Source organism: Biomphalaria glabrata, chromosome 1 (assembly GCF_947242115.1).
Source record: "Biomphalaria glabrata chromosome 1, xgBioGlab47.1, whole genome shotgun sequence".
Taxonomy (NCBI): domain Eukaryota; kingdom Metazoa; phylum Mollusca; class Gastropoda; family Planorbidae; genus Biomphalaria; species Biomphalaria glabrata.
The window spans coordinates 57431259-57449781 of NC_074711.1; the positions used below are offsets into that span (position 1 = coordinate 57431259).

The window sequence follows — 18523 nt, forward strand, 5'->3', positions numbered from 1 at the left end:
TCTCTCTCCGGCGAGTGGGTACAAATAGGCACAAGTGTCGTTTTTATGTGTTGTGTGAATAGAGGAATCACTGGATAGTTAAATAATGCGACCTGTGGAGGTAGGCGGTGGGGTTACAAAGTGTATGCTGAACTGCATAGTTGGAATAACACCGACAGGGCAGTTTGAGTGGATTCTTGGATAGACAGAAAGAGCTGACGTATGACAGACAGACACAATGAAATACAAACGGACGGACAGACGGACGGACAGGCAGGCTGACAGATAGATAGATAGATAGATAGATAGATAGATAGATAGATAGATAGATAGATAGATAGATAGATAGATAGATAGATAAATAGTCGATTTGTCCTAGCATACATTAAATAAGTAATGCTCTAGGGAAGAAAAAGACTTAATACGAATTAGTCCTAGCATATTGAATAAGAGATGTGCCTTCATTTTATTGTGTCTTTCTGGGTCTCTGGGTGTTTTTTTTTTATCAAATTGGGTTTACGGTTCAGTGTTTTATGTACCATTGCTACATTTTTCCACTAACTTGTTTCATACATTCATTCTCCTGGCGTCTACAAAGCACTCTTTCTAGAATAAAATTATAGCAGGATATTGAAGCGTGATAAAAAGTAAAGTTCCCCTTTCAGACCTTGTGGTCTATAGGGCAGATGATGTAAAGGTCATCTGTTTCTATGGCCCACGGATAACGAGGGTGTCATGTGGCCAGCACAACGGCCAACCGCCTTTACTTTTCCCCAACTAATGTCAGGTACCCATTAGAGCTGGGTGGACTCAGAGGCGCCCAAAGATCCCGAAATTAAAAATCCCAGTCTTCCCCAGGATTCGAACCCGGGACCTCCACTCTTTCTAAAACAGTTCAGGCTAAATAAAATTATAGCAGGATATTGAAGCGTGATAGTTTAAACTTTTGTTTCTGAAATTAAGTCATTAGATAGTTCATGCAAGTAAATTTGAAACAGCATGGACTGTTCCTTAAAGAACACCGTAGTTTACAGCCATTTATGTTTATTTAGAAAACAACATATAAGGTATTCATACTATTAAGAAAGTACAATCACATCTCTAATGTTGACCTGGACAGTCTTTGTAAATACCGTGCAACTGAAAAATGCATGAGCACCGTGACCTCTAGGCTTGAAATATAAGTCGTCCATTACATGCGTTGTGCCCTCTCATTGTGCATTCACGTGTTTCACAGAAAATGATTGGTTAATTGTTACATGTACTACAGAAAGGGATTGGTTAATTGCTATGTGTTCTTCTCAGCACAAGTCACACACAGATCTGCATTTGTAACAGTGTGTACGCATACTAAATCTGTTCACAGAAATAATGTTAGCTGGTGATCGGCATTGTTCTGAAGAAAGGGAAACAAATACTTGCATGTCAAGGCGAAAAGATTGAAAGAATTAAAAAAAAAACAAACTGGGACATTAGATTTGACCTTCAAACATTACTCCCCTTTATTCCCCCTGCCCCTCCCACCCCCCACCTTTAGACTCCTGGCTCAAGGAACACTGTAACAAAATGTCTGAGAGATAGCGGCAGTGAAGGCCCAGAGATCGATACAGCACGCAAGCACACACACATACACGAATGGGGGGGGGGGGGGGGGGTAACACTCTGACTCCTCCAAATCTTGGCGAGGGCAATAAAAGAAATATTTGCTCTAATCCTCCGCTCCCCTAGTAGCAGGCCAATCTTTACTTCTCCATCATCATTAGCACTGATCTCACTGTCTCCTTATCTCGAGTTGGGCTCTATCTTTTCCTCTCTCTCTTTCTTTCTCTCACTCTCGCGTTGTGAAAGTTACGTCGAATTCACTAGAAAAGTCCAAGGGAAAGAAAGGATGAAAAGATAAGAGCCAACTTGACGTGCAAGACTAACGTCACAATTGGGAAAGGTCATTTCAAGGGAATTCGGACAGAGCTTGCTGATAGTCCATCAAGGTCATATCAGGAGGAGACCTTGAACTCTATTAGATTCAATACAAAAAAAAATCATGTATAAAAAGCATAGATCGAATGGACGAATCACATTCAGTATAAGATCTATGACATCTGTTTGAACAGTCTGTAAGATCTATTACATCTTTAAAGTCTATCATTCCTGTACGATTTCTGACATCTTTCAAGTCTATAATGCCTTTAAAATCTGACATATTTGGTTCTAGAATGCCTTTAAGATCTATGAGATATGTTGGGTCTATAGTGTCTGTATGATACATGACATCTGGTAAGTCTATAATTTTTGTAAGATCTATGACATCTGTTTAATTTGTAGTGTCTGTAAGATCTATGACATCTTAGTCTATAGTGTCTTGAATATCTGTGATATCTGTTAAGTCTATGGTGTCTGTAAGATCTATGACATCTGTTACGTCTGTAGTGTCTGTAAGATCTATGACATCTGTTAAGTCTATAGTGTCTGTAAGATCTATGACATCTGTTACGTCTATAGTGTCTGTAAGATCTATGACATCTGTTACGTCTATGGTGTCTGTAAGATCTATGACATCTGTTAAGTCTTTAGTGTCTGTAAGATCTATGACATCTGTTACGTCTATGGTGTCTGTAAGATCTATGACATCTGTTACGTCTATGGTGTATGTAAGATCTATGACATCTGTTAAGTCTGTAGTGTCTGTAAAATCTACGATATCTGTTACGTCTATGGTGTCTGTAAGATCTATGACATCTGTTAAGTCTGTAGTGTCTGTAAGATCTATGACATCTGTTACGTCTATGGTGTCTGTTAGATCTATGACATCTGTTACGTCTATAGTGTCTTTAAGATCTATGATATCTAAGTCTATAGTGTCTTTAAGATCTATGATATCTGTTAAGTCTATAGTGTCTGTAAGATCTATGACATCTGTTAAGTCTGTGGTGTCTGTAAGATCTATGACATCTGTTAAGTCTGTAGTGTCTGTAAGATCTATGACATCTGTTACGTCTATGGTGTCTGTAAGATCTATGACATCTGTTAAGTCTGTAGTGTCTGTAAGATCTATGACATCTGTTAAGTCTGTAGTGTCTGTAAGATCTATGACATCTGTTACGTCTATGGTGTCTGTAAGATCTATGACATCTGTTACGTCTATAGTGTCTGTAAGATCTATGACATCTGTTAAGTCTATGGTGTCTGTAAGATCTATGACATCTGTTACGTCTATAGTGTCTGTAAGATCTATGACATCTGTTAAGTCTATGGTGTCTGTTAGATCTATGACATCTGTTACGTCTATAGTGTCTTTAAGATCTATGATATCTGTTAAGTCTATAGTGTCTGTAAGATCTATGACATCTGTTAAGTCTTTGGTGTCTGTAAGATCTATGACATCTGTTAAGTCTGTAGTGTCTGTAAGATCTATGACATCTGTTACGTCTATGGTGTCTGTAAGATCTATGACATCTGTTAAGTCTGTAGTGTCTGTAAGATCTATGACATATGTTACGTCTATGGTGTCTGTAAGATCTATGACATCTGTTACGTCTATAGTGTCTGTAAGATCTATGACATCTGTTCAGTCTGTAGTGTCTGTAAGATCTATGACATCTGTTACGTCTATGGTGTCTGTAAGATCTATGACATCTGTTACGTCTATAGTGTCTGTAAGATCAATGACATCTGTTAAGTCTATAGTGTCTGTAAGATCTATGACATCTGTTACGTCTATAGTGTCTGTAAGATCTATGACATCAGTTAAGTCTGTAGTGTCTGTAAGATCTATGACATCTGTTACGTATATGGTGTCTGTAAGATCTATGACATCTGTTACGTCTATAGTATCTGTAAGATCTATGACATCTGTTAAGTCTATGGTGTCTGTAAGATCTATGACATCTGTTAAGTCTATAGTGTCTTTAAGATCTATGATATCTGTTAAGTCTATGGTGTCTGTAAGATCTATGATATCTGTTACGTCTGTAGTGTCTTTAAGATATATGATATCTGTTAGGACTGTAAGATCTATGACATCTGTTACGTCTATAGTGTCTGTAAGATCTATGACATTTGTTAAGTCTATGGTGTCTGTAAGATCTATGACATCTGTTAAGTCAATGGTGTCTGTAAGATCTATGACATCTGTTACGTCTGTAGTGTCTTTAAGATCTATGATATCTGTTAGGACTGTAAGATCTATGACATCTGTTAGGACTGTAAGATCTATGACATTTGTTAAGTCTATGGTGTCTGTAAGATCTATGACATCTGTTACGTCTATAGTGTCTGTAAGATCTATGACATCTGTTAAGTCTATAGTGTCTGTGAGATCTATGACATCTGTTACGTCTATATTGTCTGTAAGATCTATGACATCAGTTAAGTCTGTAGTGTCTGTAAGATCTATGACATCTGTTACGTCTATAGTGTCTGTAAGATCTATGACATCTGTTACGTCTATAGTATCTGTAAGATCTATGACATCTGTTACGTCTATGGTGTCTGTAAGATCTATGACATTTGTTAAGTCTATAGTGTCTTTAAGATCTATGATATCTGTTAAGTCTATGGTGTCTGTAAGATCTATGATATCTGTTAAGTCTATGGTGTCTGTAAGATCTATGACATCTGTTAAGTCTGTAGTGTCTGTAAGATCTATGACATATGTTAAGTCTATGGTGTCTGTAAGATCTATGACATCTGTTAAGTCTATAGTGTCTGTAAGATCTATGACATCTGTTAAGTCTGTAGTGTCTGTAAGATCTATGACATCTGTTACGTCTATGGTGTCTGTAAGATCTATGACATCTGTTACGTCTATAGTGTCTGTAAGATCTATGACATCTGTTAAGTCTGTAGTGTCTGTAAGATCTATGACATCTGTTACGTCTATGGTGTCTGTAAGATCTATGACATCTGTTACGTCTATAGTGTCTGTAAGATCTATGACATCTGTTAAGTCTATAGTGTCTGTAAGATCTATGACATCTGTTACGTCTGTAGTGTCTTTAAGATCTATGATATCTAAGTCTTTAGTGTCTCTAAGATCTATGATATCTGTTAAGTCTATAGTGTCTGTAAGATCTATGACATCTGTTACGTCTGTAGTGTCTTAAAGATCTATGACATCTGTTAGGACTGTAAGATCTATGACATCTGTTAGGACTGTAAGATCTATGACATTTTTTAGGACTGTAAGATCTATGACATCTGTTAAGTCTGTAGTGTCTGTAAGATCTATGACATCTGTTACGTCTGTAGTGTCTTTAAGATCTATGACATCTGTTACGTCTATAGTGTCTTTAAGATCTATGACATCTGTTACGTCTGTAGTGTCTTAAAGATCTATGACATCTGTTAAGTCTGTAGTGTCTGTAAGATCTATGACATCTGTTACGTCTATAGTGTCTGTAAGATCTATGGCATCTGTTAGGTCTGTATGATCTATGACATCTGTTAGTTCTACAGTGTCTGGTGGAGAGAATAATGGAGTTGGGTGGTAGTGGTGATGGTTTAACTCCCTAATTCACACATTGCAACGCAACCTTCCCGCGGATTTCAAGAAAGCGTCACTTAAAAATGAGCCTTGAGGATTTCATTTTTTCTACAGAGACGTACGTCTCCCTTGACTGGATATCCGTCAAACAACCCAAACTAAGATGTCACCAAGGAATGCAGACCTGTAGTGGGAGCACTGGCGGATCCAGAACTTTGGAGTGGGTTTTTTTTTTTTCCAAACCCTAACCCCAACGCCCAGTAAACCCTAACCCTATGCATAAACGTACGTACAGCCTATATATATATATATTCGATATATGAGAATAAAATGAGACTGATTCTCAATCTTCGGCGAAAAAAAACACACAAAAAAACAGTCATGTTGTGAGGCCTTTCTCTTGCAAGCTTGGGGGTCTGGGAGAGCGCTGTAAGCTTCCTCAGTGGGGCTCGGGGCGAAGCCCCGACACCCAAAAGCGTTTTCTTGCATTTATCACTGCAGAAACGCATTCTCCTGACATGTAGAGCTCAACAGTTATCAGTGGGTTCGGGGCGAAGTCCCGACGCCAAAAAGTTTTCTTGCATTTTTCACGGCTGAAACGCATTCTCTTGACATCTACAGCTCATTATTTATCAGCGGGGTTCGGGGCGAAGCCGCGACTCCAAAAGCGTTTTCTTGCATTTTTTACAGCTGAAACGCATTCTCCTGACATCTACAGCTCATTATTTATCAGCGGGGTTCGGGGCGAAGCCGCGACTCCAAAAGCGTTTTCTTGCATTTTTCACGGCTGAAACGCATTCTCCTGACATCTACAGCTCATTATTTATTAGTGTCGGGGCGAAGCCCCGACTCCAAAAGCGTTTTCTTGCATTCTTAACTGCAGTAACGCATTTTCCTGACCTACAGCTCATTATTCATTCTATTATAAAGGACCTTTTGAATAATGTGAAAAAATATTCTAATATGAATTTATAGTCCCTAAATACATTGCAAATACAACCGATTTGTTCTTTGAAAAGATAAGATACCCAACACATAATTAGATTTTGGCTTTGAGGATCGCTGCCGAAAAAAAATTCAATAAAATTCAAGCATAAATTGTGAGTTATAGTCCTAAATTTATTTAACTAGAAAAATATGAGATAGAGTAAAGGTTGGAAAAAGTTGACAAGGAAAAGATTATCTGGATTTTCTGGAGCGATCACCCCTACCGCCCCCCCCTGGATCCGCCAGTGACTGGGAGGTCGAGAGGCAGCAAAAATCAATCTAACCTCGGAGGGCTACCACAAGATGTTGACATTATGTAATAAGCTGTGCAACCACGTCAAATAAACATTTCTTCCAAACAAGTATGTTACCTTACATTTTTTAAATCTGTAATTTGAGCTGTAAAAGTCTACGGACACTTGCAACTAAACATACAAGATTCACTTGGACATGCATCGATAGTGATGATCGATAACATTTGATACAGAATTCCAAGAACAATAACATTTGATGTGAGCACTAGCAGATCCAACTCTGAAAGGTCAGTTAAAATAAAGAAATCAAACCGCGATTAAATACGTGTATATTTCACACATACTAGTATTATTGTTTCAGACTATGAGAGACAATTTAATGAGAATCACTTCCAAAAAATAAAGAAAAAATACTATTTTAAAAAAAGCTTATTTATAGGTCCTTCTAGATCATTATGTAACATTTAGAAGTGGCTGCTAAACTCGCAGTAATGACAGACAGACAGACGGATGGATGAATGGATCTAGCTAGCTAGATAGATAGATAGCTAGATAGATATAGATCACTCTACAAAAAGGGTTTTAAGAATGTCGTCTGGGAAGAAAAAGACTAAACTTCACTAAACTATTTCTCTGGTGATCGACAGAACATGTCAGTACAGTTGATGGCATGATTAATGATAGTGGTGTCAATACTAATGAAGTGGATGTGAAATCGATAGTGACACCAACAAGGCCACTCTGTCCCAACAGAAGAAACCCATCCTCCTGTTTGTCCTCGATAGAGAGGCAGGCCAAACATTGACATTTCTTAACCTCATACGAGACGTTCAAATGTGTATACACATCAGAGGATGGGAGGGTCATTAATATCTTCTGGATCACTACACATTTTGTTTTCATTCAAGTTTTTTTTTTTTATAATGGAAAACAAAGAGAGAAAAAAAAAGCATAGTCATCCATAATACATTAGAGACAAACAAATCTAATTAACACGACTCTGAAGATAATAAGAGAGAGAGAGAGAGAGAGCGAGAGAGAGAGAGAGAGAAAGAAAAGGGCACAATTTAAAAAAAAGGGCCAAATCAATCTGATACGAAATTTAAAATGGTAACACAAATACAATAACGCCGGTAAAAGGCAGACTCACAAAAAGCGCGGAAAAAAAATCATAGGTAAAAAAACAACAACTAATATTCATTTAGCTAAATAAACTTTTAAAACAAGAAAAATATTTTTTTAAAATACTTTAAAAAAAAAACGAAGCTTATACTAAGTGTAGTTGTATCAATTAGTTTGGATCAGTCATGTAATTAAATTTCTAATAGCTCTATACTAGCAATAATAAATCTGTGCGATTACAAATATTTGTACTAATTGTTTTTGTTTTGTGCAATTAAATGCTTTTAGCTTTCTCAATACGCTGTGATCCTAACAATTGGAAATACTGGGAAAAAGGAGGGGGGGGGGGGGGAGAAGAAGGGGTATCTGGGTGATTGCTTTTTAAATGTATTTATATTTTTAAAAAGGTGAACGACCTGAATTCGAACTGGAGAGCTAAAGTCTCTTGGCCTCCTCGAGCAGAAGAAGCAACCACTATGCCAGGGAATCGCTTATGAAAATAGAAGGGTTTATAGTTATCTATTGTTAGTTTCAAATTTAAAGCAAAGTATAAATAGGACTAAATCAACTTATGCCACCTTAACAGCAAAGTACAATTTCTTTCCCTTGTTCGAGATACCATACAAAATAATTAATTACCAAAAGTTAATGATTGTGGTTATCATTTCTAAATTGATTCTTGTTTTGTCAGGTAAAATAAATAAGTCTGCAAAATTTCAGCTTGATCCGCAATTGGATGTGGGAGAAATAATGTGTACAAACGTTTTCCAGACAGACAGACAGACAGAGTTGATAAAAGCTTTGTAAAAATTCCACCCTCCTTTCTCTCTAATGCTTACACAACTTTCTTCTCTTCTAGCAATTTGAAACTTTTGAATTTCTAAAGGGAAGGAATCGTGCCAGCAAACTACAAATAAGGGCGATAACAAATTACAAGGACTCTCGGGAGGACATCAAAATTCTAATCCGGACAGGAGGAACTGGCTGGAGTAGAAGAAAGTGAGAAAAACTTAGGAATACTCAAAAAAAAAAAAATGCCAACAAGAGAAGAACGAATACAATTACAGATTTCACCAAAGAGAAATGTTTGGGTTTTTTTTTAGTATTTTTTTAGACCCAAAAAATTGTCTGAATAGACATAAAGAACATAGTTCCTTAACGTGATTTCCTTCCGAGGTTAGAACTAGAAGACACACAAACAATTGCCTGTTTAAATTGTATATTGTAGCAATGGATGCATTAAGACAAAAGTAAATAAAACTGCCCAGTGGCTCAACAACAGAAGCTCTATCACCTTCTCTCGAGAGTACACCATTTGGCTCACAGTCAAAGGGATCATGGGATGTTATCAACCTTTCTCGACCTAGATCTACAATGCGTGACGCAACCATTCAGCAGTAGCTGTGTGATTGAGTAACAGAGTTGATAGATCCTCGTCTCAGGGCTAGATTTTCATTTCGAGAAACCAACATCAGCGAATACAGGAATGCATTGTCCTAAAGTTGACATCGAATCCAAAAGGAAGGAAAAGAAGCGACTTGAAGGCACGACCTGGACAAGTCACGACCTGGACAAGTCACGTAATGAGCTACTGTTTGTGTTGATGAAGTTTGACTAAGGCTAACGTGAAGAGTTTGATTGAAGAGAGACGGACACTTTGAGTTATTGAGATCTAATTGTTATAGATACAAGTCTTAGACTCTAGACGAAAGGACAGACTACAAAATACTAATAGTGCTTCAACCAACAAAGGTCGCTTACTTGTCCGTGTTCCTTATTGTTCTATAGGTGCGATGTAACAATCTATACATTTAGTAATGCCTAACTATCTGTGTTATTTCGTCTCTGTCCTCTTTTTTTTTTATACCCGATAGACGAAACAAATAAAAACATAAATTCCATTTTAGACATTGCAAGACTCAAGGCTGAACTGATCTGACACTGCTAAATAAACACCACTGAAGTAAACAAGGCCATTACATGTCGCGTCATTTGTTTCACTGGACTAATATGAAAACATCAACGGTGATGTCAACTCTGTTCTCTTTATTTCTATGATCAATCCAAAATACAAAATTAATTCCAATTTATGTGAGACTTTTTTTTATTTGGTGTAGACAGAATATTACAGACGTAATTATGCAAGTAACATTTTGAGAATACTAATATAACATGTGTCAAATGATTTTTTTTCAAAGTCGCGTGAGCTTTGAGTGTTATGTAAGACAAAAATTTACTTACGGACAATAATTAGTATCATTATTATTATTACTATAAGAGACTCGCTTAGTGTCATCAGAGCAAGGCATGGGTAGCCTGAAACAGGCTGCTAAATCTTATGTCAGGCTGCTAGGTCTTATGTCAGGCTGCTAGATCTTATGTCAGGCTGCTAGGTCTTATGTCAGGCTGCTAGGTCTTATGTCAGGCTGCTAGGTCTTATGTCAGGCTGCTAGATCTTATGTCAGGCTGCTAGATCTTATGTCCTATGAGGCTAGATTATCAGAGAGGTTCAGTAGGAGTGGAATTTTAGTATATCGATCAATGGAAAACAAATGCAGTTTAAAAAAAGGCAATAAAACTTGTACAACTCAGCACAGACTGTGTGTAGATAAAGGAGATGAAAATGACTAGACTGAATATAGCGACTGTCGACGAGCTGTCAAATAAAACAGATAAATCACAAGATAACCAATACACTTCTAGATCTCACAAAGACTACACATTCAGGGACTAGATGTGTTCCTTCAGACTTCTAAAATTATGGTTCAATTATTGACCATACAATTAAATACTTTTCACAAGCTCTTAATTAAAAATTCCACCAATTACTACATTTAATTATTTTATATGTTTGTTGAAAAAGTACTAGATTCTACGTTGACCCGATAGGGCCTATTAGAAATATTGTAATTTTATATAAAGATTTAATGTCGAAAAACTATTTGCCACTTCTAAACAACGAACAACTTTGATTTATGATCACGTGACTCCAACATTATTTCTCTCGCTGTGTCGGGGGAGGGGAGTGTGTAATATATCGACATCACGTTCCGTAAAATGGGGAAAGGGGAGGGGGATAATACATTGGCATCACGTTCTTTCGGGGAGGGGTAAGTCTAATACATTAATGCCATGTTTCGACAGAGGTAAAAAGTCATGTCATGTTTCGACAGGGGTAAAAAGTCCAATACATTGATGTCATGTTTCGACAGGGGTAAAAATTCCCTTATATATTGATGTCATGTTTCGAGAAGGGTAAAAAGTCTAATACATTAATGCGATATGTTTCCACAGGGGTAAAAAGTCTAATACATAGATGTCATATGTTTCGACAGGGGTAAAAAGTCTAATACATTGATGTCATATGATTCGACAGGGGTAAAAAGTCTAATACATTGATGTCATATGATTCGACAGGGGTAAAAAGTCTAATATATTGATGTCATGTTTCGACAGGGGTAAAAAGTCTCTAATATATTGATGTCATGTTTCGACAGGGGTAAAAAGTCTAAGACATTGATGTCATATGTTTCGACAGGGGTAAAAAGTCTAATACATTGATGTCATGTTTCGACAGGGGTAAAAAGTCTCTAATATATTGATGTCATGTTTCGACAGGGGTAAAAAGTCTCTAATATATTGATGTCATGTTTCGACAGGGGTAAAAAGTCTCTAATATATTGATGTCATGTTTCGACAGGGGTAAAAAGTCTCTAATATATTGATGTCATGTTTCGACAGGGGTAAAAAGTCTCTAATATATTGATGTCATGTTTCGACAGGGGTATAAAGTCTCTAATATATTGATGTCATGTTTCGACAGGGGTAAAAAGTCTCTAATATATTGATGTCATGTTTCGACAGGGGTAAAAAGTCTCTAATATATTGATGTCATGTTTCGACAGGGGTAAAAAGTCTCTAATATATTGATGTCATGTTTCGACAAGGGTAAAAAGTCTCTAATATATTGAGTTCATGTTTCGACAAGGGTAAAAAGTCTCTAATATATTGAGTTCATGTTTCGACAAGGGTAAAAAGTCTCTAATATATTGATGTCATGTTTCGACAAGGGTAAAAAGTCTAATACTAATTCTTTGGGAAGGGGGGAAGGAGTTTAATACATTGACATTGCGAAGAAGATATGTCGGTCTAATAAAAATGTGCTGATTTTGTTAAATCCAAGTGGTCATAGAACGCTGAAGAGTTAGGGTTAGGGAGTTAAGTTAGTCTAGATTTACAACATAGGCCAAAACCGCTTGACCACCTAACAAGGGGACCAAGACTGAATCCCGACTCGAGAAGAGTTTTGTGTTTGCTGAGCGCCCAAAGGCAGTACGGAAGCTTCTCCCAGATACCCCCCTCCCACCACTGGTCCACAAAAAAAAAAATCATTAGACCATAGCGCACTGAGCATGCTATAAGCATGATAAATGCATTTTATAAAAGCAACGTTTAACAAAGTACAAAGGCAACCAAACAAGAAACATAAAACAGTTTTGTTTTTCAATCAATGTCACCTTCAAGGAGCTGACGGTGGTCTGATCTCTCATTCTATTTATTTATTTGCAATGCTTCATTATTGCAAGAAGATTTTCTATAGAGCCAGCACAAAAATGCATTTCTTTGAAAAGACCAGCTATTGATTTGTACATAAGACTCTAATTTACTTCAAGACAAAATGTTCTTGTGTGTCTATTTATTTATCCAATTCTTTTAAGAAAACACAAAGAAATATTTAGAGTCGAGTGCCGTTATTTTAGCTGAAGCGTGTTCAAAATAAAACAAGCGAAAAATTAAAAAATCATTAAAAAAAAAAAAAAACAAGGCTTATCTAAAAGGGAAGAACTCCGTCCTTAAAACTATATCTACCAATACTAATTTCCCTTATTCGATATAACACAAAATAATTAAGTACCAATAATTAATTGACTAATTGAGTATTTTTGTTTATTGATTCATGTTTTGTTAGGTACAACAATAACTGTTTCAAGTGTCAAATGATCGGAGAATTCGTGAGGGAGAAATAGCGTTAACAATTATTTAAGGGGACTAAACCCGATAAATTTAGCCATATTTGTGCATACTGAAGTATTAGTTTCCCTTGTTGCTATCAAACAAAATAATGAATTACCAGTAATTGTCTTGTCTATGCCAATGAACAATTGTGCAAAGTTTCAGCTTGATCCGAGAATGTGTGAGGGAGAAATAAGGTGTACACACTTTTTACCAGACTGAGTCAGTTGATAGAAGCTTTGTAAAGACCTAACCCTAAAACCAAAGATTATCAACAACCCAAGCCCATCTCCATTCATACAAGTAGAGACGTGTGCGTGTCGAAAGTGTGGCCAATACTGTTGTAGTGTTAGTTTGACTAACGACTTGATACCACAGGAAACGGAGATATATTTATGTTATTTTTATTACATTGTTAATATGCATATGTCTTCAGTGAGTTTATTGTGATGACGATATGCTTTAATGTGAACCTGTGGCATAATAGATGTCATTAAATGATTATATATTAATTGTTTTTATAAAGAGTCAATCTCTCATTCAAGACGTCAAGGAAGAATCCTTTCCTTTTAGTTTAGTGCTAATATGGCATCTCGGTCTTGGTTTTTTTCAATAATGAATAGTTGTAAAAACGGTGTATTTGTATGAAAAGATAAAAATTCTTGCATATTTAATCTTAAAAGTTAAACGGTTCGCTTTCAAAAAAAAATGTAGCGGTTGATCTAGAACTTTACAAGATCTAAAATATCATGATGACGGTTTTTCCATATCTTTTCTAGCTTTTTACGATCTAAATGGGACGGACAAATGGACAGACAGACCAAATTATACAAAGATATAAAAAAAAACAAAAGAAGCAATCACGACACAGTGAGTGCCTCTATATATCATTACCCTCCAGAGGTAGCCTAAACAAAACAAAGCCGCTACTTAAGTCACCTGAGATCTGGTAAGGGACTTAGGTTTGAAACATTAGCTCAACGTTCACTCAATAAATAATGACCTTTGTGGTGATATCAATAAATGGCTTGAGTTTGTATAGTGCACGAGTCGCCAGATACAGGACAGGGAGAGTAGCTAGAGAGCCCAGTCGACATGACACGGGGCCATGTTGTAAACATAACCACTGCATCAGGCTGCAAGTCACAGAACAAAGCGCTGGAAGTCTCTCTCTCTCTCTCTCTCTCTGTTTCTCTCTACCCCCCAATCAATAACTCTGTGTTGGCTGGACAAACCCAAAGAAGGGCAGAGAGAAGAGAAAAAAAAATGAAATCCTGTAGGCAAATGTAGTTCAGCGTCCTCTTCACCCCCCCCCCTCCTTTTTTTTTCTGTGTGAATACATAAGGGAAACTTTTGACCCAGTATTCTGAAATAGTGTGTTTACTGCTTTATCCCCGTACGATCGCATTAACAAACAACAGCAACAAAATTTGTGTTATAAAAACTTGAACAACTTTCACTATAAAATTTGCATTACCAATACACTGAAATAGTCTTTCTGAAACTCTAAAGAGTAGAGAGTTCCTAAAGCCAGATCTCTAAGAGAAAGCTGAGGCAAATTTTACATTGTTTGTATGTCCAATGGAGTGTTTGTTATGTATCCAAGACAAAGACTAATCAATATATATATATTTATACAATTGTTGAAAAAATATGCTGTATAATTTCCTTAATAAATGCATTGTTTATTCGATGTTTTACACATTAAAAAATCAAGCAATTACTTTGGTCAAATGCTGAATGACATACTAAATTATTATTAGTACAAATAATGCTCATTGGTACTTTTATTAGTTATATCAAATAATTCAACAAATAATATTTTTTATCACCATTATGGAAAAAACTTTTTTTCTCCACATATCAGATAAATAAAACAATATCAATGTATAAATGAGCAGCTGAATGTAAATCTTTCCATTTTTTCAATAATCATTTAAACATATTTGTATAAGCCTCCTTGAATGAACCCATCTACAATAGTACCTGCCTAGTCGAATGGTATGCACTTTGAACAAAGGTCATGATGGTCCCTAGTTCAAAACCTGCCCACCATCTTACCTCATGCAAAAGATTTGGGCTATGACATAATAATCTTATTTTCTTAAGGAGCATCTAGAACCTGCAAAGAATTGTATTTGATATTCACAAGGCTGCTGTACCATTAAAGTTAACTAAGCGCTACAACAATACATTTAGTGAGAGGTCTACTTAAAAAAAAATTATTTATAATAATATACAGAGAAAATGAAAGTTATACACATACAACTGTAAATAGGAAAGTTTTATATATTATATTTTTTTTTATCTGAAAACAAAGTGAAGGCAAAGTGTGTATTGCAAAATAGTGCCCCAATCAAAGCTAATGTCTTAACATCTCCACAACGATTTGTGCACCATATTAAACTGAGATGTATCTTTTCATTACACACGAAGGAAAAAGTAACACTCACAATGTATAATATAGAAAAACAATAAAAAAACAAATTAAGACAACACTTGTACATAAAAAAAAATGATACTCTATTTCAATTAATAGTGTTACATAAAATGCTGGAAGACCAGGACAAAGGTGGATATACAAGTGAAATAACATTACAGAAAGTTTTAGATATTTTAACATGATTTCAACTAAAGGTTTTCTGTCCCAATGACCCACTAAGGGTTTTTTGTCCCAATGACCCATAACTAAGGGTTACCTGTCCCAATGAGGCTAAACAAAGGGTTTTCTGTCCCAATGACCCATGGGTGAGTTTTAGTATACCATATATGAGTAATATCTTATCTTATCATAAACCAGATTGTCCTGGATCAAGTTTACTTCTTCATGCTCCAACTCCTATGAGCTAAACTTTTAAAATGTTTTACATCTTAGAAAAACAAAATTATTGAAATAACTAACAAACAGACTGGGAAATTAACCATGAACAGCTACTTAACCACAAAACAGATATTAATCAGTACTCCAGTCAATAGTGTCCTACAATGACTAAAGTACTTGAATTGACAAATGAAAGTGTACTGTAATTAAACAAAGGCAAAAGAGCCAGCATTCTACATTTTAAAAAGTCTCTCAATGGCAAGTAACAACCTTTTTTTTTCCGCTACATCTACCTAAAGTTGGTGACTACTTATTTTAGCTCAAGAAGTAGATTTAGATTTAAATAATTAAGTCTAACTGTCAATACTTCAACAATGGTGAGAGAGAAAATTTTATTTCACATAGTGATCTAAATCTATATATCTAGTTAAAGTCATTAGAATGTAGACTAATCTGCAATATTTTAAGTTTCAATATCACTGCCTGGTATGGCAATCTGAGCATTAAAAATAAAAATAAACTTTATAGAATCCTAAATGCTGCAGGCAAAATCATTGGCAAAAAACAAACCCCATTTGGGCAGTTGTTTGAGACAAACATCTATAAAAAAGCTAACAAGATCCTCGAAATAAAGAATCAGCCTTTGTGTCAGAATTTTGTGATTTTACCATCACAAAAGAGATACAAGACACTGATAGCAAAGACAAACAGACACAAACACTCTTTTGTTCCCCTGGCAATCAAATCAATAAATAAGAACAATCTGGTATATAAACTTTGTCACATGTAAATTATGAGTGAGTCTGGTGTGAATGTACACTTTGGTTTCTTATAGTTATAATGTTTTTTGTTTGGTGTAATGCACAAATTGTAAGACAAATTTCCTTACGGATAATAAAGATTATTATTATTATTATTATATATATATATATATATATATATATATATATATATATATATATATATAAATATAATATATGACTAAGTCGACTTAGAATTAGATAGGCCTCTATATATATATAATATATAGAATATTATTTTATAAGACTCAATATATAGAGATTACTGGAGACTTCTTCTAGAGTCTAGATCTTGAAATATTATATATATATATATATATATATATATATATATATATATATATATATATATATATATATATATATATATATATATATATTATACTAGTAGTAGTATGTAAAGCAGAGAATGACTAAATCTAGAAAATCATCTAGATTGACTAGATTCAACATCTAGGCTATAGTACAATACTCAATACATATGATATAGAATATAGATGTCTAGATATACTTTATAGGAATACTTAGTAACTTAGTAGATCTATTATAATCTATATTTATATATTCTAGGTAATAAGTAGTTTACAAACTGACCTAGTGACTCTAGTCACTTATACTAAATAGAGTCTAACTCTAGTTTAGAGATTCAATATTATATTATAATTAGATCTATATATTATATTTATATAGACTCTCTACTCTATACTCTATATAATAATAATAATAATTTAATTTTAATAGATCTAGAATCTAGATAAATCTAATACATAATTATATTTAGATCTAGAATATTCCTGAAAATTGTATTGGCTTCGACTTGAACTAAATAAATAAATATAATAAATATATTATATAGAGAGAGACCTAGAATCTAGATCTGTGTAATAGATTTATTACCTGTCCAACGTAAATAAATCCATGACGGGCAGCTACGGCCTTGGCCATCTCTTCGCCCCCTTTTATATACACAGCCCATAGGTCAGTGAAGTGCTTTCCAACAACAGATTCCACAAGGAGAAGAAAAATTCCAAAAATCAAAACTTTAACTACGTGAATAGATCCATGCATTGTGTTAGTAAGGGCGGTCAGGTGCGAGAGATAGGAATTAAAAGTCCCTATCTCTACTTGTATCACCGTTCCTTCCCTTTAGAGTACAAAAATCAGCCTTGTCGGCCGGGTTTGATCACTTTTATCATCGACATAGCAGTCATCGATGAATCACATTTTCAGTTTACCATGACAACCGATTCACTGTTTATCATCACGGATAATAATTACAAAAATAATAATAATCCTCTGGTAGAAACACTCATTATGCAATCCGTGAAATAAGTACAATTTTTAACCATTCTCCATGGTGTAAAGGTTCGCAGCTATAAACATTGAATCAACCACTGTGATGGAACGCGATTTGCCTTGCCTCTCTCTCTATCTCCTCTTCTCTGCGTTCTCTTCGGTTCGTTCCCTGAAACTGGGGCGAGTTTTGTGTTAGTTGATGTTTGCCGATCGATTGCAAGGTACTGTGGGTTTGTACAGAGTGACTTCGGTGGTACCAACTGGCTACGTTCCCGTCCTAGTACCGTGGCGAAATAATTCGAGTTCCTTTCAACTACGCATTTCTAATTCTTCTACACATTCGAGTACGTCTAGATCTAACATGTGGTGGTGGGGGTTAGGTCATGGTGGGTTACATGATAACAGAATTTAATAACTAATGCTAATTTTCATTTAACAATCATTAAAGAGAAACACTTCGATATATCTCTAGATCTAGATTTATGTGCTGCTATTTCTTTTGGATTTTAGTAAATTATTTAGCATTAAGGATGGGAACAGTGGCGTCACTAGGGTCGGTGTCACCTGGTGCGGTTAGCTCAGCCCCCCCCCCCCCTTAAAAATTTTCCCAATTAAAAACTTATTGAGTTCATTTTGAACAATAATATAGTTTGCTAATTAAATACACGCATTGATTGTTTCGGAAGTGTATATGATTGTTGATTCCATTTTTTACATCTTTTTATGGCACTTTATCAAATATAAAAACAGACTTTAAATCAACAGAATT

General features: G+C 35.4%; 1 protein-coding gene and 1 long non-coding RNA gene across 8 annotated transcripts in view; both read right to left on the bottom strand.

Moving 5' to 3' along the window:
- LOC106059132 (furin-like) overlaps nt 1–18107 on the bottom strand; it is a 190274-nt gene extending 172167 nt beyond the window's left edge. For 3 of the 7 annotated variants that reach the window (XM_056004097.1, XM_056004116.1, XM_056004106.1), the window contains exon 1: nt 17356–18084. In XM_056004097.1, coding sequence (XP_055860072.1) covers nt 17356–17526 — 171 coding nt within the window. In that variant the 5' untranslated portion in view covers nt 17527–18084. Of the gene's footprint in view, nt 1–17355 lie in introns of all 7 variants that reach the window. The other 4 variants (XM_056004154.1, XM_056004124.1, XM_056004098.1 and 1 more) reach the window with 3 other exon arrangements.
- On the bottom strand, nt 975–12573 carry LOC129921698 (uncharacterized). Its single transcript, XR_008773676.1, has 3 exons — nt 12342–12573; nt 6820–6982; nt 975–1375 (listed from the first exon to the last, which is right to left on the bottom strand). It is a non-coding gene; the product is annotated as an uncharacterized LOC129921698 (long non-coding RNA).
- Nucleotides 18108–18523: the final 416 nt, after the last annotated feature.